This window comes from Bos javanicus, chromosome 7 (genome assembly GCF_032452875.1).
Source record: "Bos javanicus breed banteng chromosome 7, ARS-OSU_banteng_1.0, whole genome shotgun sequence".
Taxonomy (NCBI): domain Eukaryota; kingdom Metazoa; phylum Chordata; class Mammalia; order Artiodactyla; family Bovidae; genus Bos; species Bos javanicus.
The window spans coordinates 14,681,631-14,706,226 of NC_083874.1; the positions used below are offsets into that span (position 1 = coordinate 14,681,631).

Consider the following 24,596-nt stretch of genomic DNA (forward strand, 5'->3'; position numbering starts at 1 on the left):
ATTAGTGCCTTTATCAGAAGAAACACCAGAGAACTTAGATCTCTTTCTCCACCATGTGAGGACACAGCCACAAGGCAGCTGTCTATAAGCTAGGAAGAGAGTTCTCACCAGAAGCTTACCATGCTGACACCTTGATCTTGGACTTCCAGCCCTATGAGAAATAAACTTTGGTTGTTTAAGGCACCCGCTGCTGTGGCTGCTAAGTCGCTTCAGTCGTGTCCGACTCTGTGCGACCCCATAGATGGCAGCCCACCAGGCTCCCCCGTCCCTGGGATTCTCCAGGCAAGAACACTGGAGTGAGTTGCCATTTCCTTCTCCAATGCATGAAAGTGAAAAGTGAAAGTGAAGTCCCTCAGTTGTGTCCAACTCATCTCGACCCCATGGACTGCAGACTACCAGGCTCCTCCGTCCATGGGATTTTCCAGGCAAGAGTACTGGAGTGGGTTGCCGTTGCCTTCTCTGTTAAGGCACCTAGGCTGGTCCAATTAACACAGTACAAAATCTAGACATGCAACAATTTCCAAGATGATACTATTAAACGATCAAAGCAAGGTGGAGAGCAAAGCTAAAGTTGTGTAAAAAGAGAGAAGATGTATTTACATTTCAGCTCATTTACCCACAGAATGGCTCTGCAAGTTTCCCAAGTGTATATATCCAGGAGTGGGAACTGGTGCTTTTTGAATTTTGTAAAATGTGAACAAGTAAATAACTCTTCTGCTATCACACCATCATCAAACAACTGAGCAATGGGGTGGGGTGGCTCAGGTTGCTCTGGAAGATTACAGGAGCCTGGGGATACTGGAACCAGGTAGGAAATTAGAATCAGTTCTCAAAGCGCACTGGCATATGACCCCAGGCTTGAGTGTTTGTGTTCCAGGAAATAGGTTGGTTTTCCCAGTGCTTACAGCATGCAGGGACGGTGTGAGCGTGGCCCACGGGAACTCAGTTCCCCTGGCTCGTCAGTGCCCCTCACCCGCACCCCTACACACCGCGTGTCCCGGCAAATGGTGTGCCACAATCTGAACCCGAAGCCCCAGGCCCTTTCCCCAAACCCACCCTGCCCCTCTCCAGCCTGCCTCTCCACACTGAGGTTAGGAATGTGCCTGGGGACAGCTGGGAGCCCGAGACAGCTGGGAACTGTGGTCAGGATGCCTGGAACCTTTCATGGGCACAGCCGGGGGCCCTAATATTGCCCTGGCAAAAAATGCAGACCCTTGAACAAAGGAGTGTCGGTCTGGGCTTAACAGACCTCTTGAAAATGTGGAGCCTAACCTCCTTGGCTAATATCCTGGCTCAGAAAATAGGACAAAATACTCAGTTCCTGGATTCTCCTCATCTGTCAAATGGGAGTGAGAAAACCTACCTTACAAGATTGTAGGAAAGGTGAGAAAAAGGCATGTCCCAGGCCTAGAATACTATGGGAGTAACTATCCTGTTCTGTGCTTAGTCAATCAGTTGTGTCCGACTCTTTGTAACCCCACGGACTGCAGCCCACCAGGTTCCTCTGTCCATGGGGATTCTCCAGGCAAGAATACTGGAGTGGGTTGCCATGCCCTCCTCCAGGGGATCTTCCCAACCCAGGGATCGAACCCAGGTCTTCTACATTGCAGGCAGATTCTTTACCATCTGAGCCACCAAGGGTAAAATCAACTAATTACTCTTATTATTCAATTATATTTTTATTCTTTTATGAAGGATCTGATACCACTTTCAAAAAAATCTTGTTTCACAGAGAAACAGGCTGAGTCTCCTAGAGTCAAGTTTTAGGGTGCTCCGTCTTTGGCCTCTCCTCTAAAAATGAACACCTGTCCTTGACTCCTTTCTCCCCCACACCCAATTCCTCAATAATTCTGTCCAATCCCTCCCAAGTCTGTGGAGAATCCATACGTCCCAGTCCTTGTCATCACTCTCCTAGGCAGTTACCATCACCCAGTTCTCCTGGCTTCACCCTCTACAGAGAGCAGAGGCAGTTGTAAATGCCTGAGCCTGATTAAGTCCTTCCTCTGCCTAGAACCTTCCAGGAGTACTACTTCACTCAGAGCAAAAGAAGTTTCTCCCCTGGGTCCATAAGGCTTTGCCCCACCTGCCCCATTATTTTCCTGTCTTTGTTTCTTCTCTGCCTCTCCATCCTTGCTCCAATAGCACTAAGATCTTTGCTTTTGGGAGAACACACGGGCATATTCTAGCCTTAGGACCTTTGCACCTGCTGTTCCCCAATTCTGAAATGCTTCCTTCAGAAGTTCCCAGGACAAGGAATTCCCTAGCAGTCCATAATTAGGACTCCCTGCTTCCACTGCAGGGGTTGTGGGTTCATTCCAGATTAGGGAACTAAGATCCCACATGCCAAAAATAAAAGTTCCCAGGATAAAAAAAAAAAAAAAAGTTCCCAGGATAATAATCACCTCAGCTCACAGCACATGTCACCACCTCTTCCAAAAGATATCACCTGACCACCATCGCATCACTGTATTGTCACCGGAATCATCTCCACACTTCTTCACGCCCTTATCATCTCTGAGTCCGACACAAGAACATCAATTCCACAAAAGCAGGGATTTTTGTCTGTTTTCTTCATTGCTGTGGAGTTTAGCGTCAATAAAATATATTTTCCTAGGTCTTTTCTGCTTCCACCATCTTCATCTTTGGCTGCTTTTTCCTATAAATTCCTGTATTTAAAAAGTCTGCAAAAGTGCTCTTAGGAAGGGCAATCGCGGTCAAAGGGCGTCAGTCTGTAGCTGGCGGGGTTACCAGGGTCCCGGCGACCGTGGGTGCACCAGGGCAGGCGGTGGAACCGCTGGTCTCTAACCCGTCCCGCTGGGGCGAGGAGCGCTCGGAGCGGCTGGAGCTGCCATCCAGGCCGGGAGGCAGCCAGCGGTGCAGGTCGCCCGAAGCCCCAGGGGCGCTCCCAGGCCGCCGGGAGGCACCTGGGTCTCGGCAGCAGGGGCCCCGGTTGCAGCAGACGAGGCGCAGGAGCGCGTGACGCAGGTCGCGGTTGGTGAACGTGTAGATGATGGGGTTCAGGAGCGAGTTGGCCATGGCCAGGCCCAGGAAGGGGTCCGCCTGCAGGAGTACAGGGCAGGCGCGCGCCGGGCACGCCACGTCCAGCAAGAGCAGCAGGAAGAGAGGGCCCCAACAAGCCACGAAGGCCAGGAGCACCACGCTGAGCGTGCGCAACAGCGCCAAGGAGCGCGCCGTGTGGCGCGCGCGCATCGAGGCGCCCTCGCCAGTCCTGGGGTGCGCCCGTAGGCGCCGCGCCTTGGAGCGAACCTGGCAGTATATCCGCGCGTAGAGCGCGCAGATGGCAGCCAGAATGCCGAGAAAGGCGAGCACGCAGAAGAGCACGTAGGCCTTGGCGTAGAGCGGCAGGACCGTGGAGCAGGCCTCCAGACGGCCCAGACAGTTCCAGCCGAGCGCTGGCAGTAGTCCGAGGAGCAGCGACAAGCCCCAGGCGGCGGCCGCCAGCGCCAACGTGCGCCCTCGACGGGCGGCGGGCGCGGGTCCCCGACGCTCCATGGTGAGGAGGCGCTCGAGTGCAATGGCCAAAAGGCTCAGCACAGACGCGGAGAGCGCCACGAAGACGCCGCCCTCACGGGCGAACCAGAGCCCGGGCGACAGGCGCAGCGTGAATGGCCCCGACAGCAGGATGTTGGCGGCATAGGCGGCGCCGGCCAGCAGGTCGGACAGCGTGAGGCTGCCCAGAAGCAGGAACATGGGCGCATGGAAGCGCGGGTGGCGTCCGAGCACGACCAGCACGGCTAAGTTCTCCAACATGATGAGCGCGCACACGGCCAGGCACACGACGGCGTCTGCACGCAGTCCCGCACCAGGCTGGTAGCGCGTACCGCGGAGCTTGCCGGTGTAGTTGTAATGCTGGAGGATGACCTCGCTCACCCGCGGCGCAGGCCGCAGCAGCCCCGGCTCCATGGGCCGCCCGCCCCAGGGCTGCGGAGAGGTTGGGAGCAATGTCAGGCCTGATGGTCACCATCCCCGGCGGCCTGCGAAGGCAGGCATAAGCGGTGCCTGACCTGGGAAGGGGGTTCTAACCCCCTACTCCCTACCCTACACTCACGCCGGGGTCCAGAGGGAATTTGGGATAGAAGAGGGGGTGTCCATGGAGACAGGCCGACACAAGGAGACAAATCATATCACGAAGGGACAGAGTAACAGAGTCCCACATGAAAGGGACACTAATAATTCATACACAGGCACGGATACTCAGAGGCATCTTAGTCAAAAACAGAAAGAAACAGCCACACAGAGAAAGGGACACATACAGTGACACATCGACAAGGACATGTGCACAGATAGTCACAAACTAGGGCAAAATGCGCAGTTACACCCTCTCAGGGAGCCATGAAAGTACGTTCAGGTCTTCCCTGGTGGTCCAGTGGATAAGAATCCACCGCCTCCCAGTGCAGGAGACAAGGGTTCAATCCCTGGTCCAGGAGGATCCCACAGGCCGCAGAGCAACTGAGCCTGTGCGCCACAACTATTGAGCCCAGGCACCGCAACTACTGAAAACCGAGCGCCCTAGAGCAACAAAAGAACCCACGCAAGAAGTCCTAGCTGGGCAACTAGAGAGTGGTCCCCACTGGGTGCAACCAGAGGAAAGCTCACGCAACAACAAAGACCCAGCACAGCCAAAAATAAAAATAGTTTTTTAAAAAAGAAAGCACAAAAAGAAATTTTAAAAAAAGGAAGTACATTCACACATGACAAGGGGACACTGAAAGATATATACAAATTCCCCTCCACACAGACAGGATTTTATGCCTAGTCTCACAGGCCGCAATTTCACAACCTCCACCCACCCTCTGGGACCCAGAACCCCACAATCTACGCGCCTCGCTGCATAGAGGTTTTTTCCCTGCGAACTCCCCGCTTCATTCGCTGCAAAACCTCAGTGAGAAGGCAGAGAAAACTCCACCCATTTTGCAGGGCTAGAGCCTGAGGGCAGCAGACGGAATTCACCTCTCATAGACTCTTGCAGAGGGACATACACCTCAATAAAGTATAATACCTCCCAACTGTGACTTCGCGCTAAAATACCCTGGGCAGCTCTCCCCTTAACCCCAATTTACAAACGAGGAAACTGAGGCTCAGACGAAGTACCTCGCAAAGAAGCAGACACAAAGATTTTCATGCTCCACACAAACACATCCACGCAGAAACTGAGACACAGTCACGGAAGTCCCACTGAACAGACGAGAAAACCAGGGCCTGGGGAGGGGAACGGATTTAATTGAACAGGGCAGAAACAAATGCCTCCCAGACGGCTTGAGCTGCACACAGGGAATCAGGCGCAAATACAGACTCACAGCGAGTCACGGACTCAGCCATGCTGGGGGGAAGGGGACACCAAACACACGCAGATGAGGGTCACCCCAGGGTCACACTCGCTGCGCTGGGGACACTGCGCAGTGGTTCGCAGCCTGTGTACCTCCCACCTCTCCTCCTTTTGCCTGGAGACAAGGGTGAGGTAGCGAAACTTGCAGTGGTGTGGCTGGGAGAGGACGAGGCGGGGGGGATTCCGGGTGCCTCCCACCCCCATCCCGGGTCCCTGCATCCAGTCCCGAAATCTCAGGTTTTCCCCTTCCAAGAGCCTTCGGGAAAGGCCCGAGAAATCCAAGCCAAGGGGACAAGGGTGGTGGCCAGGGCAACCCCCACCCCCGGGCCGGGACGAGCCCCGCGCGCGAAAGGACCCGGTGGTGGACACTCACCGCTGCGCCCAGGTAGTGCGCGCTCGACAGTCGCGCGGCCGGGAGCGGAGAGAGCGGCCCCTGTTCGGCAGGCGGGGCTGGGGGCAGGCGAGAGGGCGGCCCCCAAGGCAGAGCGCTGGCAATCGCCAGCAGTCGCCCCCTCCTCCTCTTGGGGTACGGGCTGCCAGCCCGCGGCTGCCAGCGCGTGTCTGCCAGTCTGTGCCACCCGCCGCGGCAACGGAACGCGCCCTCGGCGCCGACTGGCACTGGCCAGCCCTCGGCTCCCCCCTCCGGGCCCGGGCGGCCCTCCCAGGGACGCTCCGTCGCGGTGGGAGGATCCGGAGACACGAGCAGGGGGAGGGTTCTTCAGCCCGGGCGGCCGCAACCTGAGTTTATTCCCCCCCTGTCCCCCCAACACCTAATAGAGGGGTCCCCTCTGTGCTCTGGGCACTGATCCCTCCCCTTTTACCACCTACCTTCTGATTAAACGTCCTGGGCTGCACCCCAAGGACGTCCAGTCGGCGGAAGAACCCCGGCAACCCGGGTTAAGAGGGGTCTTTAGCAGCCGTAGCCTCAATTCCCCTCCCCCCCCAACAGATAGAGCCGTCGGCTTCGGGCTCAGGCCCCACCCCCTTTCCCCTCTCCCATCCCCAGTTTGGGGCGGGTGGGGGAAGGGCAGGCGCAGTCAAGATGCTGGTGGGAATCTTCTCCTCCCCAGATAAGAAGAATCTGGCTCGTAAGTCCCCCTGGTTGTCCCGCTTCCCCCACCCCGTATCTCTCCCCTTTATCACTCTGGACAACGTGATTTACTCGGTTATCAGGTTTCTGGGCTGTGTCCCCACCAGACAGTCAGCCCCACCGGGGCAGAGATTTGTGTCTGCTCTGGGCATTGCCTGGACACAAGCCCGTGCCCAATAAGCAGCCGCGGAGTTAGTGAGTGAATGAATGACTGTCTCCCTCACTTTCTCCGTGTGTTTCTCCCTCCTGATTTCTCGGGGTGTCTCCGTCTCTGTTTCTCTCCGTCTCTGTGTGTGTGTGTATCTCTCTCAGTCGCTTCTTTGTCTTTCTCCGTCTGTGTCTCTCCCACGCCTCTCCCAGGCCTCAGCTCCTCCATTGGGCCAGTCCCAGCTGGCCCCGCACCCGCCACCCCCACTTCCCAGGAGCTTCCAGGCTGGGAAGCTCCCTCCGATCAGAGGCCAGAGCCGGGAAGGGGGGGCTGGGCCTGGCTGCTGCGACCTTCCCTAGGACTGTGCCCTTTGCACCGGCCGCCTCAGGTTCTGCCGGCCTCGGCCTCCGGTGGGGTAAGGGCGGCCCAGAGATGATCAGCAGATGGATCAGATGGGTCAGAGGGACGCCCCCCGGGAGAGAGACCCCTTGGGGCACCCAGGCTAGGTTGCATCCTCCTGTCACCTCTTAGGGATCCCAGTGGCTCCAAATAGAACCACTCTTCCCTGCTCCTTTCCTGGTGGGTCAGATGGTAAAGCGTCTGCCTACAACGCTGGAGACCTGGGTTGGGAAGATCCCTTGGAGAAGGCAATGGCAACCCACTCCAGTTCTCTTGCCTGGAAAATCCCAAGGATGGAGGAGCCTGGTAGGCTGCAGTCCATGGGGTCGCAAAGAGTCAACAGAACTGAGTGACTTCTCTTCTCTTTGCCTGCTCCAACAGATCAGGCACTGGGGCAACGCAGCCAGGGAAGCCAGAGTTGGGGGGCGCGGAGATGGCTGTTGGGTGGGGTGGGTGTGGTAAGATTTGAGTGCTGGAGCCCCCACCCTCCCCCACCAAGCCATCAAGGATGAGCCCTGAAGATTCCCCAAAGTGTCAGGGCCATGTGCTTGATAAATGACCCCCTTCTGTAAAGGGGAAGCCACACCCTAGGGTGGGAATGTGGCTGCTTCTCACCTCCCAAGTGGCAATCTCACCTCCCACGGGCCCTATATACAGTGGAGGGGGGCTTCCGGCCCTGGGTCCCCGGCCCAGCACCCCCAACTTGTGCCACTTCATGCATGAGATCCCACAAGATCACAGCCTTCTTCTGCTCCAGATGGTCCCATGGCTCCCTATGTGGCTCAGGGTAAAAGTCCAAATTCGAAAAATACCAGGCCTTCAAGGCCCACAAGGCCTGGCACAGTCTCTCCCTCTTTTATCTCCATTCTTCCTATTCCAGCCCCACTGTCTCCCCCCCGCACCCCGCCCCGGCCCCAGACCACATCCTCACAGTCTTCAAGACCTTGGGACTTGGGGATCAGCGTGACCAGAACACCCTGCCCCCAGCTCTTCCCAGGCAGTCACTTCCTCAGAGAGGCCTTCCCGTCTGTGTCGCCCTCCTCCCCAGTCTCACACTGCAGTTGGTACCGTCTGAAATGACCTTCATTATTTACTGATTCATATGGTACATCATATGTCTCTGCCCTGGACTCCCAGCTCCAGGAAGGCAGGGGCCCTGTCTGTGCTTCTCCCCAGTCATTGAGTAAAAATTAAGAGCTTGGAGACTGGAGCCAGGCTCAGTTACTTTGTAATCTAGGACTCAAGACAAGTGACACTCTCCTCGGAGCCTTGGTGGCCTCTTTTGTAAAATGGATAATGACAGTTTCCACTCTGAGAGATGCCCTTGAGGAGGAAGGCATGGAACGGAGCTTCCAGACACAGGTGAGTGTTCAATAAATGTTGGCTAGGGCACTAGTGGGAAAGAACCTATCTGTCAATGCAGGTAGACTTAAGAGATGTGAGTTCGATCCCTGGGTCAGGAAGATCCCCTGGAGGAAGTCATGGCAGCCCACTCCAGTATTCTTTGCCTGGAGAATCCCATGGACAGAGGAGCCTGGCGGGCTACAGTCCATAGGGTCGGACACAATTGAAGTGACTCAGCACGCATGCACAGGTGCTTCTGGGCACCACTGTATCCCTGAGGAGGAATTAGAAGGGGTACAGCTCAGGCCCCACCCGCCCCACGTACCACCACCAACCCAGCCCGCCCCACGCCTTGCCCCCCACCCATGCCTGGTCTCTTCCCAGGGAAGGGCACCCCTGCCACAGCCTGCCCGCCTGATGCATGCCTGGGCTGGCACACCTGCCTAGCAAGTTCTGCTGCCAGGGCCGTCACCCACAGGGGCTGCTCCACCCAATCTGTACCCATTCTCCCTGAGCTGTAGCCTTGGCTCTAAAAGAGCAAAATGCCTCCCACAGCCCCCTCACACTTCCACCCTTCCAAAGAGGCAGAGGGCTGCAGCAAGACTTCCCAGTCCCCCATCTCTATCTCCCATCTACCAGTTCTGAGGCTTGTATGTGGCTGCAGGGAGCTGCAAACTGACAACTTTCCCACGACCAGAGCAGTCATGTTTCCGCAAGGAGGGGAGGAGGTGGTGTCTCAAACTGTAGGTCAGAGGGCCAACTCTGCCTCACAACTATAAGATTTGTTTGCTTGGCTCCAAGGTTTCCCATTCAAACGTCTGTCTGAACTGAATAGAAACACTGTACTCGGGTGAGTGAATTTGTGTCTCACAGGGGTAGAGCTTAATTTGGGAATAGCTATGTACTAGCATTGAACAAATAAGTACATAGATTGTAGATACTGACAACCAGTTTTCATACTGTTGGAGAGGAAGTTGCAAATAAGCACCGTGTTGCTAGATGGGGTTATCATTATGAGATGTTTAATAGTTAGAGATGAACCTATTTGCAAAGTGGAAATAGAAACAGAGGCAGAGAACAAACATACCGATGCCAAGGCAGGGGAAGGGTGGGTGGGATGAATTGGGAGATTGAGACTGATATATATACACCACTGATACTGTGTATAAAATAGATAACTAATGAGAACCGACTGTATAGCACAGGGAACTCTACTTAATGCTCTGTGGTGACCTCAATGGGAAGGAAATCCAAAAAGGAGTAGATATGTATACAGAGAGCTGATTCACTTTGCTGTACAGCAGAAACTAACACAACATTGTAATGCAGCTATACTCCAATAAAAATTTTTTTAAATAAAGGTTTATATTTTTTAATAAAGGATTATATATTTTTAAATATAGGTTTGAGTGTATACAGATTTCCTAGCTCTGTCTGCCATGTGTCCAGAAGCAATGACACCCTAGAAGCAATGCGTACACTCAGCATCCAGAACTGGTTTCTGAATGCCACTTTCCAGGAGGAGGAACCAGGGCTCCTTGGAGGAATGACTGCTTCTAGGATTAGGGCAGAGAAAATCCACAAGGACACTGGAGCCTCTTCTAGAGCCAGAAGTGGAGAAATCAAAAAGGCAAAAGGACAGGAGCCAGCCTGAAAAGAACTGCTGGCCAAAGCTGGGACAATTTGAACAAACTAGACAGCATTAGAATTGAATTATAACCCGAAGAATAAGTAACCACAAGTCCAAACTGATTTAAATACACGAGTGAGTCTATTTTAAGATGAGGGAGAAGGAACAACTCTTCCTGACAGAAAAATTCCAGTTAAGAAAAGTATAATGAGGGGCTTCCTTGGTCGGGTCCAGTGGTTAGAACAAAGAGCTTCCATTGCAGAGGTCGTAGGTTCAATCCTTAGTCGGGTAAGTAAGATCCCACAAGCTGTGGGATGCAGCCAAAAAAAAAAAAAAAATCACTATGCACTTTGGGTGATAATGATGTGTTCATGGGTCATGTAGATTCACCAGTGGTTCAAAATGCACTACTGTTGTGTGGGATGTCCATAGAGGGAGAGGTTTGGGGTGGGAGATTCTGGGTTTATACGGGAAATCTCTGTACTTTCTGCTCAATTTTGCTGTGAAACTAAAACTGCTATAAAAAAAAATTATTAATCAAAAAAAAGGAGGGGGGATAAATTAGGAGTTTGGGATTAATATATACACACTACTATAGATAAAATAGATAATCAACAAGGACCTACTGTATAGCACAGGAAATATTCTGTAATAACCTGTATGGGAAGAGAATCTGAAAAAGAATGGATATAACTGAATCATTTTGCTATACGCCTGAAACTACCACAACATTATAAATCAGCTATGAAAGTGAAATGTTAGTTGCTCAGTTGTCTGTGATTCTTTGCGACCCCATGGACTGTAGCCCCCCAGGCTCCTCTGTCCATAGAATTCTCCAGGCAAGAATACTGGAGTTCGTAGCCATTCCCTTCTCCAGGGGATCTTCCTCACCCAGGGATTGAACCCAGATCTCCCCCATTGCAGACAGATCCTTCACAGTCTGAACCACCAGGAAGCCCAAATCAGCTATACTTCAGTATAAAATAAAAATTAAAAAAAAAATACATAAAAAGCATTGGCCTGAGAAATCCATGGGTAGATATATGTCCTCAGGTCACTCTACTGGGTCGCTTTGGGTATTTCTATTGCCAGCCTGGCCTCTGAAGGTATTTGAACTTGAAATGCCTAACTGTGCTGTCAGGAGCACAAATTTTTTTTTTTAATGTTTATATTCTTATTTATTTTCTGGGCCAAGTCTTAGTTGAGACATGTGGGATCTAGTTTCCTGACCAGGGGTCCAACCCAGGTCCCCTGCACTCAGAGCCTGGAGCCTTAGCCACTGAACCACCAGGGAAGTCCCTTCGTTTCGCTTTTTTTTTTTCGTTTCGTTTTATGACTGAATAGTACTATTGTATGAATGTCCTTATTAAAGTTTTTTTTTTATTTTTTACCGAAGTTTATTCTTAAATGTACAATAGGTTCTCAGACAACACTTCATTCTAGCTACAGATGGCAACAGATATTATGGCAGGGAATCCAGATGTTTAAACAGGAATGGAAATAAGGGTCTTCGTTGCCTCAGACACAGGAACAGCTTGCTGCTACTATTGCTGCTAAGTCACTTCGGTTGTGTCCGACTCTGGGACCCCATAGATGGCAGGCAGCCCACCAGGCTCCCCCGTCCCTGGGATTCTCTAGGCAAGAACACTGGAGTGGGTTGCCATTTCCTTCTCCAATGCATGAAAGTGAAAAGTGAAAGTGAAGCAGCTCAGTCATGTCCGACCCCGCGACCCCATGGACTGCAGCCCACCAGGCTCCTCCATCCATGGGATTTTCCAGGCAAGAGTACTGGAGTGGGGTGCCATTGCCTTCTCCGAAGGAACAGCTTACTGTTTGCCAAATTTCTTAATTTCACCTCTGGCCAGAGGGCCTTTCCCCGAGGCCTTTGCTTTTAGCTCCTCCAGTTTCTTCTGCTCTTCCTTCTGTTTCTGCTTGAACGTCTTATCTTCCTGGTCCATCTCCTTGGCTTGCTGCTTCCTGGGCTGCTTCAGGGGCTTCTTCTTGCCACTTTACGGCCCAGTATGGTGCCTGCTGCCCCTTCCCCAGACCCTGCCATCAGAAGTGCTAAAGATTTTAAAAGGCTCTGAGAAGAGGCTTTGAGTTGGGAGGAGGAGGGGAGGAGAAGGCAGCTTCGTAGGGATGGGGTAGGGGGGAAATCGCCTAGTCCCCAGGTGCTGGGCACAAATTGGGCAGAGCCATGCTTTTCTCACCTGCTCACTTCGGACCTTGTGTGCTGCCCAGGGGAAAATCTGACCTCACCCTCCCACACATGTGTCCCCAGTTACTGCTAGGATTAAACCCAGGCCAAGGGAAGGGAAGATCCCCTGGAGGAGGAAATGGCAACCCACTCCAGTATTCTAGCCTGGGAAATCCCTTGGACAGAGGAGCCTGGCTGGCTAGAGTCCATGGGGTCTTAAAGAGTTGGATATGACTGACTTACTAAGCAACAAGGGCTCCAAAAGCTGCAGGTGTGGATGGGGGAACTGAGTCCCCTGGAGGCAGAGGGGACAGGGGCACCCCTCATGCATCCCTCACTTCCAAATGAGCCTTGAAACTTGGAATCAGAACCTTCTCTCTCTCTCTCTCTCTCTCTCTCTCTCTCTCTCTTCCTTTTCACACTTAGACATTCATTTCACAAACTAGGTTGTGGAGGGGAAGGGAAAGAACAGCTGGGCAGAAGGATTGAGTCAGCATATGCAAAAATCTGGATGCTGGAAAGATTGTGTGAGTAGAAATCATGTCAGTAGGGCAGAATTGTGGCAAAAGGGAAGGAAAGAGCAGGGGTGAGGGGGTGAAGCTGGGGGCAGGGCAAGGGAGGATCTGTGGACCTCAAATATCAGGCCTCTGCTGTCTGATCATCATTTTGCTGTGTGACTTGCTTAACCTCTCTGACCTCAGTCTCCTCGTCTGTAAAATGAAGTCATGAAAGTCTTTTTCGTTCTCACAGTGATCTTGTGATACGAGCACCCTTATTCGTGTAAAGAGCTAACACATTGCCCAAACCCGGAGCTTAACCACTTGATAAATGTCAGACATTATTTATTTTTAACACCCTTATTGAGATATAATTCACATACCACACAATTCACCCATTTAAAGTATGCGATTCTGGGGAGTTCCCTGGTGGTCCAACAGTTAAGACTCAGTGCTTTCACTACAGGGGGCCTGGGTTCAATCCCTGGTCAGGGAACAAGATCCCACATACTGCAACTAAAGATCCTGGATGCCTCAACTGACCTGTATGTATAAGACCCTGTATGTGTGTGTGTATTAGTCATTCAGTCGTGTCCAACTCTTTGCAACCCCATAGATTATAGCCTTCCAGGCTCCTCTGTCCATGGGATTCTCCAGGCAAGAATACTGGAGTGAGTTGCGGTTTCCCTCCTCCAGGGGATCTTCCCAACCCAGAGATCTAACCCAGGGGTCTCCTGCATTGAAGGCAGATTCTTTACCCTCTGAGCCACCATGGAAGTCCATGCAGCTGTATATATAAATAGTTAAAAAAAAAAAAAAAGCATCTGGGGGGGAAAAAGATATATATGTATGTATAACTGAATCACTTTTCTGTACATCTGAAGCTAACCCAACATTGTAAATAAACTATACGTCAATTTAAAAAGAGAAAAAAGAAAGCTCAAGCAAACCAGGCCATTGGCAACTGGCCCTTGCCCTCCTCTCCACCCCTCATCATACCATGGTCTATCTTTGAATCTTCAAATCTGACAACTGTTCCTCATGATCAGAGAAGCAAGACTTGGGGTCAGACAGACGTGGGTTGGAATTCTGTCTCCAGCGATCAGCAGATGGATTCATTTCTGTGAGCCTCAGTTTCCTTATCAGTAAATAGGAATCCTAATTATTCCCTCTCTCACAGGGTTCATTGAGATAGGTCATGTCAACTCTTTTTTTTTTAACTTGGCTACACCAGGTCCTAGTTGCAGCAAGTGGGATCTTTAGTTGTGACATGTGGGATCTAGTTCTCCGTCACTGTTGTTGAGTCACTAAGTTGTGTCCAGCTCTTCTCGACCCCATGAACTGCAGTACTCCAGGCTTCACTGTCCTTCACTATCTCCTGGACTTTGCTCAAACTCATGTCCATTGAGTCGATGATGCCTTCCAAACATCTCATCCTCTGCTGCCCCTTTCTCCTCTTGCCTTCAATCTTTCCCAGCATCAGTGTCTTTTCCAGTGAGTCGACTCTTCCCATCACGTGGCCAAAGTATTGGAGCTTCAGCTTCCGCATCAGTCCCTCCAGTGAATATGCAAGGGTAATTTCATTTAGGATTGACTGGTTTGATCTCTTTGCAATTTAAGGAACTCTCAAGAGTCTTCTCTAGCACCACAATTTGAAAGAATCGATCTTTTGACACCTAGCCTTCCTTACGGTCCAACTCTCACATCCATTTCTGACTACTGGAATAAACCATAGCTTGGGCTATATGGATCTTTGTCGGCAAAATGATGTTGCTGTTTTTTAATATGCTGTCTAGGTTTGTCATAGATTTGTCCTCCAAAGGAGCAAGCAACTTTTAATTTCATGGCTGCAGTCACCGTACGTAGTGATTCTGGAGCCCAGGAAAATAAAATCTGTCACTGTTTCCACTTTTCCCCATCTATTTGCCATGAAGTGATGGGACCAGATGCCATGATCTTAGTTTTTTGAATGTTGAGTTTTAAGGCAGCTTTTTCACTCTCCTCTTTCTAGTTCCATGGCCAGGGAATCAAACCTGTGCTCCCTGCATTAGGAGCTCTGAGTCTTAGCCACTGGACCACCAGAGAAGTCCCTCATGTCAACTCTTTAGTGCAGTTCCTGGCACGGAGTAGGGGCTGTATTTATCGGGATTTGCTTAGCTGAAAGTTCCAGAAAAAAAATTAAGGCCAACTCAAAAACAGCTTAAACAAGCATGGAAGCTGTGGTTAGGAATGAACTGACTCCTGTAGCTGAAAATCTGGGGATCCGGGAGTTGGGTTAACTTCAGGCATGGCTGGATCAAGAAGCTCTGATAGCACCAGAAATCCAACTCTCTCTTGACTCAGCTGAGCTTTCATCTCATCAAGCTCCCCTTTGGGTGGCAGAGATTCTTCCTGGTGCTACAGATTCATTATTCCCACTCAGTAGCAATTTGGAAAGAGATATCCAATTGCTCTAGGGTTCCACCGGAAGTCCCAGTACTGAATCTCATGGGCCCGTCTAGGATCACATGTCATAATTTAACCAATCTCTTAGCGCGGGGTTGGGGGTGGGGTGGGTGGGGATGGACTACTCTGATTGGTCAGGCTGGAAAATGTGGGCGGGGTCAACCCAAAGTTGATCTGAGCCTGTTCATGTGGGCCATTAGGAGTCCCCAAATCTTGCTAGGTTGTTTTTCAGCAATCTGAGATGGGAAGGTCACGGAACACAAGAAAAGGCAAAAGTTAAATTCTGGGAGTTCAGTTTAGGGCCAGTTCAGTTTGAGATGCTTCCCAGCCATCAGGTGGTATCACTGAGTCATCAATTGAATATGAGACATGCATTCATCTGGTGTCTTGGTGGCGCAAGTTGTTTTTTTTTCTTTCAGTGTTACAGCTCCATTTTGTTCAAGTTGTTTTTATTGATTTTATGGAAATATAATTTCCTTTTGAAGGATACCCTTAAGTGTAATTATTATGATATATAATTTCTCCACTGGAGTTAATTTCCTTTTTTTTTTCTTTGGTTCTCTTTCTTAGAAATTCTAGCAATTTATCTCAATTCAATTTTCCATATGATAAAATTCATCCAATAATCTAGAGGTGAATGTGTGCCTGCTAAGTCGCTTCAGTGATGTCCACCTCTTTGTGACCCTATGGACTGTAGTCCTCCCACCCCCAGGCTTCTCTGCCCATGGGATTCTCCAGGCAAAAATACTGGAGTGGGTTGCCATGCCCTTCTCCAGGGGATCTTCCCAACTCAGGGATTGAATCCGTGTCTCTTATGTCACCTGCATTAGCAGGCAGGCTCTTTACCTTTAGTGCTACCTGGGAAGCCTAATATAAACATAGTATTCTGTTTTCCTCCTGGGTCCTTTTTGTTGGGGATTTCTTCCTGTCATGATCCTAGGAATTCTCTTTATTGTTTAACTGGGGGTTTTCCCCCAATCAGTTAATTTATTTTTGCTTGTGTTGGGTCTTAGTTGCTCCTTGAAGGATGTTTGTTTCCCGGCATGGGCTCCAGAGTACTTGGACTGAGTAGTAGGTGCTTGGACTTAGTTGCCCCAAGGCAGGTGGGATCTTAGTTCCCCCACAAGGAATGGAACCTGAATCCCCTGCATTGGAAGTTAGATTTTCTTAACCACTGGATCACCAGGAAAAGCCCCCAGGAACCCTCTTTATCCCTTTCCTAAGTCAGAATTCTTTCCTCACTCTCCTGTCTTCTCTTTTTCTTTGTTTATGCTTCCGTTGCTGTGGACTGCTGCTGCCATGCTGTGCTCAGTCGTATCTCACTCTTTGCGACCCTGTGGACTGTAGCCCACCAGGCTCCTCTCTCCATGGGGATTCTCTAGGCAAGAATACTGGAGTGGGTTGCTTTTCCTCCTCAGGGGAACTTCCCCACCCAGGGATCAAACCCAAGTCTCCTGAATCTCCTGCATTGGCAAGCGTATTCTTTACCACTGAGCCACCTGGGAAGCCCTGGTGGAGTTCATCCCACAGTAAATTTCCGAAAACATAAGGGCGCGAGAGAGAACATTTTTGAGCCCTTGTTTTGGAATGTCTTTACTTGCGCCTCATGTTTGGTTGACATTTTGGCTCTAGATAGTGATCTAGATGAAATATGGTTTTCTGTCAGAATTTTGAATCCATGTCCCCATTGTCAAAGTCTGTAGAGTCAAAACTGGGGTTTTTCCAATAGTCATGTATGGATGTGAGAGTTGGACCATAACGAGGGCTGAGTGCCAAAGAATTGATGTTTTTGAATTGTGGTGCCGGAGAAGACTCTCGAGAGTCTCTTGGACAGCAAGGAGATCAAACCAGTCAATCCTGAAGGAAATCAACCTGAATATTCATTGGAAGGGCTGATGCTGAAGCTCCAATACTTTGGCTACCTGGTACAAAGAGCCGACTCATTGGAAAAGACCCTGATGCTAGGAAAGATTGAGGGCAAGAGGAGGAGGGGAGGACAGAGGATGAGATGGCTGGATGACATCACCAACTTAATGGACATGAGTTTGAGCAAACTCTGGGAGATAGTGAAGGACAGGAAAGCCTGGTGTGCTGCAGTTTATGGGATTGCTAAGAATCAGACACGACTTAGCGACTGGACAACAACCCATTGTCTCTTTGTTTCTGGTGTCTTTGAATGTGTTATTTGTTTTACCAGGAATGCACTTCCTTCCTCTCTTTTCTTATTTATTTATTCGGCTGTGCTGTCTTCATTGCCGCATGTGGGCTTTCTCTAGTTGAGGCAAGTGGAAGCTACTCTGTAGTTGTGGGGCTTCTCTTGTTGCTTCTCTTGTCCTACTTCCCTGGTGGCTCAGACGGTAAAGTGTCTGTCTACAACGTGGGAGACCAGGGTTTGATCCCTGGGTCAGGAAGATCCCCTGGAGAAGGAAATGGCAATCTACTCCAGTACTATTGCCTGGAAAATCCCATGGACAGAGGAACCTGGTAGGCTACAGTCCATGGGGTTGTAAAGAGTCAGACACGACTGAGTAACTTCACTTTCTTTCTTTCTTGTTGCTGAGCACCAGCTCTCAGGCATGTAGGCTTCAACAGTTGCAGCACTCAGGTTCTAGTGGGTGGGCTCAGTAGTGGTGGTGCACGGCCTTAGTTACTCTGCAGCATTGTGGGATCTTAATTCCCGGACCAGGGATTGAACCCATGTCCCCTGCATTGGCAGGCGGATTCTTATCCACTGGACCACCAGAGCAGTCCTCCTCTCTTTTTCTAATTCCCACCATCTTTTAGCTCCTATGATAAACATTTTTAGAGATCACTATCTTTTGAATGAAAAACAACTTCAATTCGGTGACTCTCTTGACTATTTCTGGCTATTAAAATGTGAGTGGAAATGACACTTCACTTCTGTATGTCAGTCACTTCTGAGGAGGCATGAAAAAGCCCATAGAAGCTTCTCCTGTCTCTCTCTTGTCCCTCCATGGCAAATGAGACAGTGATTTCCTCCTGATGGTGCAGCTGCAAGATGGTGGATATCTGGTCAACCTGGACCCTAGCATGACTGTGTGCAGCTAAGCCCCTGCAGCTCATGTACAATGAGTAACATGAGGGAGAAGTAAACTTCGGTTGAGTTGAACTACTGAACTTTGAACTTGTTTGTTACTGCAGGGAAATTTGACCTTTTCTGACTAACGTCAGCCTCTTCTGACTAATAGGCTTCCTCAGAAGTCCTCCTGAATCACAGCCCACGAACTATACTATTTCCCACCATTGCAAGCTTTCATTTTCCTATGTGACCCATATTGTAATCATTAACTATGTAATTATTTGTGTAATGAATTCAATATCTATCTCCTGGGACTTCCCTTGTAGTCCAGTGGCTAAGACTCTTCATTCCCAAATCAGGGGGCTGGGGTTCAATCCCTGGTCAGGAAATTAGATCCCACATGCTGCAACTACGTCTCAGTACAGAAAAAACGAAAGAAAATAAAGAAAACATCTATCTCCTTTATCTCACCTCCAGAACCCCAAGAGGAGACAAAGATGTTTTTGTTCTTGTTAATACCTAGCACAGAGCTTGACACACAATAAATGCTCAGGATACACTTGTGCTTTTTTTGGTTTTTGTTTTCATAGCAGTGTTTTAATTTTTATTTTAATTAACATTTGTATTGATGTAGAGTTGATTTACAATGTTGTATTAGTTTCAGAAGAACAGCAAAATGATTCAGTTATATGTCTATATATGTATGGGCTCAGATGATCAGTCGTGGGTATATGTATTCTTTTTTAGATTTTTTTCCATCATAGGTTATTAAAAGACATTGCATATAGTTCCCTGTCCTCTTCAGTAGGTCCTTGTTGGTTGTGCTCAGTAGCTCAGTCATGTCTGACTCTTTGTGACCCCATGGACTATAGCCCGCCAAGCTCATCTGTCCATGGGATCTTCCCAACTCAGAGATTTAACCCGGGTCTCCTGTGTCTCCTACATTGGCAAGTGGACTCTTGACCACTAGCACCAGCTGGGAAGCCCCATTTTATTTATAGTAGTATGTATATTTTAATCCCAAACTCTTAATCTGTACCTCCCCACAAGATACATTTGTTGAATGAAAGAAGAGTTTGGCATTCTTTCAGCCAAAAAGGGGAGAAGGCAATGGCACCCCACTCCAGTACTGTTGGCTGGAAAATCCCATGGATGGAGGAGCCTGGTGGGCTGCAATCCATGGGGTCGCTTAGAGTCAGACACGACTGAGCAACTTCACTTTCACTTTTCACTTTCATGCATTGGAGAAGGAAATGGCAACCCACTCCAGTGTTCTTGCCTGGAGAATCCCAGGGATGGGGGAGCCTGGTGGGCTTCCGTCTATGGGGTCGCACACAGTCGGACACAACTGAAGCGACTTAGCAGCAGCAGCAGCAGCCAAAAAGGCAGCTGTAAACAGAGAGCTTCCCTGGTGGCTCAGATGATAAAGAATCTGCCTGCAGTGCAGGAGATGCAGGATCGATCCCTGGCTTGGGAAGATCCCCTGGAGAAGGAAATAGCAACCCACTCCAGTATTCTTGCCTGGAAAACTCCATGGGTAGAGGAGCCAATCAGGGTACAGTCCATGGGGTCACAGAGTCGGACATGACTAACACACATATACAAGCAGAGTTCATTTCTAAAACATTCTCTCATGCAAATCTCATGGGTAATAGAAGCATGAAAGACAGAACAAGGTGGCTCCAACAAGCCAAGGAAGTTTGATGAGGAAAATGATCTCTCATGAGAAAGCATCTTTGCACGTATTTGTATTTCTTTCAAGAGTGTGTAATTTAGTCAGCTCAGCCTGGGGGTGGGGGAGGTGATTATTGCAGAAAAGAGCATGGGAACTGGGTGGAGAGACACAGAAACATTCCAGAAACATTCCTGGAATTGCTGAGGAACCCAGGATGAAATTCATGCACTGAAGCCAAAATACAGTCACCAGAAGACAAGCCTACCTCATTGGATTCCACTCAAATGCAATTTTGTTCCTGTGTCTTAATGTTACCATAGCGATTTGTTCCTTCCGCTTTATTGGGGTGTCACTAACTTATAAAAAACTACCCCACTTTTTTTTTTTTTTATTTCATTTTTTGTCTGCACTGGGTCTTCATTGCTGCGAATCGCCTTTCTCTAGTAGTGTGGGCTTCTCATTATAGTGACTTCTCTTGTTGCAGAGCACAGGCTCTGGGGTGTGTGGGCTTTAGTAGCTATAGCTCGCCGCCTGGGCTCTAGAGAGCAGGCTCAGTTGTGGTGCACTGGCTTTAGAAGCTCCGAGCGGTCTTCTCGGACCAAGAATTGAACCCGTGTCCCCAGCATTGACAGGGGATTCTTATCCACTGGACCACCAGGGGAATCCTCTTCTTTCTTTTTCTTAATTGAAATGCAGTTGATTTAAAATATTAGTTTCAGATGTACAACATAGTGATTCAGTATTTTTGTAGAATACTCCATTTAAGTCATTATAGGAGGACTTCCCTGGTGGTCCAGTGGTTAAGAATCCACCTGCCAATGCAGGGGACAGGAGTTCAATCCCTGGTCAAGGAAGATTCCACATGCCTTGGAGCAACTAACCCCACGTGCCAGGATTACTGAAGCCCATGCGCCCTAGAGCCTGTGCTCCACAACAGGAGAAGCCACTGCAATGAGAAGCCCACACACTTGCTGCAATTATAGAAAAGCCCACGCAGCAGCGAAAACCCAGTGCAACCAAAAATAAACAAGTATACAAAGTCATTGTAGGGAGTTCCCTGATGGTCCAGTGGTTAAGACTCCATGCTTCCACTGCAGCAGGCATGGGTTCAATCATTCGTTGAGGAATTACTACACAAGCCACGTGGTGCGGCCAAAACATTTCTTTTAAAAAGTCATTATAAAATATTGGCTATCTTCCCTGCATTGCACAATGTATCCTTGTAGCTTATTTATTTTATAGAGTAGTTTATATCTCTTAATCCCCTATGCATATGCTGCCCCTCCCTCCTTCCCCAGCCCACTGGCAAGCTCTAGTTCGTTCTCTACAAGTTTGTTTCTGTTTTGTTATATTCATTTATTTGCATTGCTTTTTTAGATCCCACCTGTAACTTTTTTCTTTGTCTGTCTGATTTATTTCACTAAAGCCTGATACCCTTCAGGTCCATTCATGTAAGTGCAAATAGCAGAATTTCATTCTTTGCCAGGGATGTTCTTGAAAGAGTAATGGAGTTAGGACCACTGTGATTCTTGTCTTCATGGAGCTTCTGCTCTCACAGGAGACGCTAGGATTAATAAGCAATGACACAGTTGATTGTAATGATGGAAGGTGGCTCAGCAGTGAAAGAATCTGCCTGCAATGCAGGAGACACAAGTTCAACTCCTGGGTCGTGAAGATCCCCTGGAGAAGGAAATGGCAACCCACTCCAGTATTCTTGCCTGGGAAATCCCATAGATAGAGGTGCCTGGCAGTCTACAGTCCATGGGGTCGCAAAGAGTCGGACATGACTTAGTGACTGAAACCATCACCACAGTAATTCATTTGTGTTAGGAGGGGCCTGAAAATAAAGAGAGCCTGGCCCAAGCTGGAGGTCAGAGCAGATCTCTAAGAGCATGCGATAGGCAAGCCAAGACCTGATGAAGAGAAGAAATAAACAGGCTGCATTGGTTTCCTAAGGATGCTATTCCCACGGACCGTGTGTCTTGAGACAGAAGTAGATTCTCCCACAGGGCTGAGAGTTGGAGGTGCAAAGTCAAAGTTATCAGCAGGGCTAAACTCTCTCTGAAGGCTTGAGGGGAGAATCATTCTGTATCCTGTCCTAGCTTCTGGTGGTTACTGGCCTTCTTTGGTTTGCATGCAAGCGCATCACCCGCGGAGAAGGCTATGGCACCCCACTCCAGTACTCTTGCCTGGAAAATCCCATGGACGGAGGAGCCTGGTAGGCTGCAGTCCATGGGGTCGCTGAGGGTCGGATATGACTGAGCAACTTCACTTTCACTTTTCACTTTCATGCGTTGGAGAAGGAAATGGCAACCCACTCCAGTGTTCTTGCCTGGAGAATCCCAGGGATGGGGGAGCCTGGTGGGCTGCCGTCTATGGGATCGCACAGAGTCGGACACGACTGAAGCGACTTAGCAGCAGCAGCATCTCCCGAATCTTGGCTTCTGTTCACATGACCTCCTTCCTCTGTGTCTGTCTGCATCTCTGTCTTCTCTTCTTATAAAGACAGCAGTCGTATTGGACTCAGGACCCACTCTAGTTCAGTATTAATCTCATCTTAATTAATTACATCTGCAAAGACTCTATTTCCAAATAAGGTCCCAACCATAAGTACCTGGGGTTTGGATTTCAACACATCTTTTTTTGAGAAACAATAGAGACCTGAAGACAGGCTGGTCTATGACAGTCATTGTTATTTGGAATCTGAGGTAGTGGCCCCCCGGGTGGATCCAGACAAGCCTGGGGTGGCCTAGTGGGGGTGCCTGGCATCTGGTTTGCTTAAAGCAGTGGGACCTTGCAGAGGAGGAGGGAAAAGAGGAGAAGGGGTTCAAAGAGCAGACTCAGCACCTAATTGACTCTGTTAGAACATCTCAACTCTGACTGGCCATATTTCAAGTTCTCCATGACCACATGCAGCTAGTGGCTAGTCTGAAGGTACAGACGGGGGCATTTCCCTGGTGGTCCAGTGGTTAAGAATCCACTTGCCAATGCAGGGGACACAGGTTCAATCCCTGGTCTGGGAAGATCCCACATGTTGCGGGCAACTAAGTCCAACTGCTCCAACTGCTGAGCCTGAGCGCCACAAATACTGAAGCTCATGCACCCTAGAGCCTCTGCTCTACAGCGAGAGAAGCCACTGTCATGAGAAGACCTCTCACTGCAGCTAGAGAGTAACCCCCTCTTGCTGCAACTAGAGAAAGCCCACACACAGCAACAGAGGCCCAGCACAGCCAAAAAATTAATAAATAAAAATTTTTTAAAAAGAGCAGTCAGAACCTTTGAAGATACAGCTTGGGTGCTAACCTTATAGCAGGTGGTCCACCCTGACACAGGCAGAGGTTGTCTGGGAACATAGAGGGAAGAACCCAGGGTTCCAACTGTACCTGGCACGTCTCATGTCATCACCTGGGCTGTAGTTACATTTTCCGCACGAATACAGTAGCCACTAGCTGCGTGTGGCCATTGAGAACTTGAAATATGGCCAGTCCGAATCGAGATGTTCTGTGGTTGTAAAACACACGTGAAAGGTTATCAGGCTTAGAGAACACTACCAAGAAAAGATAAAACAGCTCCATAATAATTTTTATACTTGTAACATGCTGAAATGATCATATTTTGTGTATATGGGGTTAAGTAAAGAGAATTATTGGGAATTTCCTGGTGGCCCCTTGGTCAGGACTCCGTGCTCTCACTGCCAAGGGCCTGGGTTCAGTCCCTGGTGGTGGTTTAATTGCTAAGTCATGTCCAACTCTTGCGTCCCCATGGGCTGTAGCCTGCCAGACTCCTCTATCCATGGGATTCTCCAGGGAAGAATACTGGAGTGGATTGCCATTTCCTTCTCCAGGGGATCTTCCTGACCCAGGAATTGAAACGGGTCTCCTGTATTGCAGGCAGATTCCTTACTGACTGAGCTACAAGGGAAGCCTGTAATCCCTGATTGGGGAACTAAGATTCTACAAGCCATGTGCTCCTCCCCCCTCAAAAAAAATAGTATTAAAAATTAATTTCACTTCTTTAATTTTTTTATGAAGTTGGAATTGACATGTAACACTGTATTCATTTTTAAAGTATGCAACAGTACGATTTGCTATATGTATATAATCTGGAGTGTTCACAATAAGTTTAATTAACATCCACTACCATATATTTTGGGCTTCCCTCATAGCTCAGTTGGTAAAGAATCTGCCTGCATTGTAGGAGACCCAGGTTCGATTCCTGGGCTGGGAAGATCCCCTGGAGAAGGAAATGGCAACCCACTCCAGTATTCTTGCCTGGAGAATCCCATTGACAGAGGAGCCTGGCGGGCTACAGTCCATGGAGTCGCAAAGAGTCGGACACAACTTAATGATTAAACTAAACCACCACCACATATTTGGACTTCCCTGGTAGCTCAGCTGGCAAAGAACCCACTTGCAATGCAGGAGACCCACGTTCAATTCCTGGGTCGGGAAGATCCTCTGGTGAAGGGATAGGCTACCCACACCAGTATTCTTGGGCTGCCCTGGTGGCTCAGACAGTAAAGAATCCGCCTGCAATGTGGGAGACCTGGATTCAATCCCTGGGTTGCGAAGACCCCTTGGGGAAAGGAACAACTGCCCACTCTAATAAAGGGCTTCCCTTGTAGCTGCCTGTAATGCAGGAGACCTGGGTTCGATTCCTGGGCCAGGAAGATCCCCTGGAGAAGGAAATGGCAACCCACTCCAGTATTCTTGCCTGGAGAATTCCCTGGATGGAGGAATCTGGCAGGCTACAACCCATGGGGTTGCAAGAGTCAGACATGACTT

The 24,596-nt window shown here is 49.4% G+C and overlaps 1 protein-coding gene across 4 annotated transcripts; it reads right to left on the minus strand.

Moving 5' to 3' along the window:
* Positions 1–571: 571 nt before the first annotated feature.
* Positions 572–8,358, minus strand: S1PR5 (sphingosine-1-phosphate receptor 5). Of its 4 annotated transcripts, none has more exons than XM_061422141.1 (3): positions 6,176–8,358; positions 5,113–5,220; positions 572–3,942 (listed from the first exon to the last, which is right to left on the minus strand). In XM_061422141.1, exon 3 carries the CDS (start codon positions 3,922–3,924, stop codon positions 2,725–2,727), a length of 1,200 nt encoding a protein of 399 aa, XP_061278125.1. In that variant the 5' UTR covers positions 3,925–3,942; positions 5,113–5,220; positions 6,176–8,358; the 3' UTR covers positions 572–2,724. The 4 variants fall into 4 exon arrangements, with proteins under 4 accessions (XP_061278125.1, XP_061278124.1, XP_061278126.1 ...); XM_061422140.1 differs by lacking the exon at positions 6,176–8,358 and adding an exon at positions 5,721–6,110; XM_061422142.1 differs by lacking the exon at positions 5,113–5,220.
* Between the last annotated feature and the right edge of the window lie 16,238 nt (positions 8,359–24,596).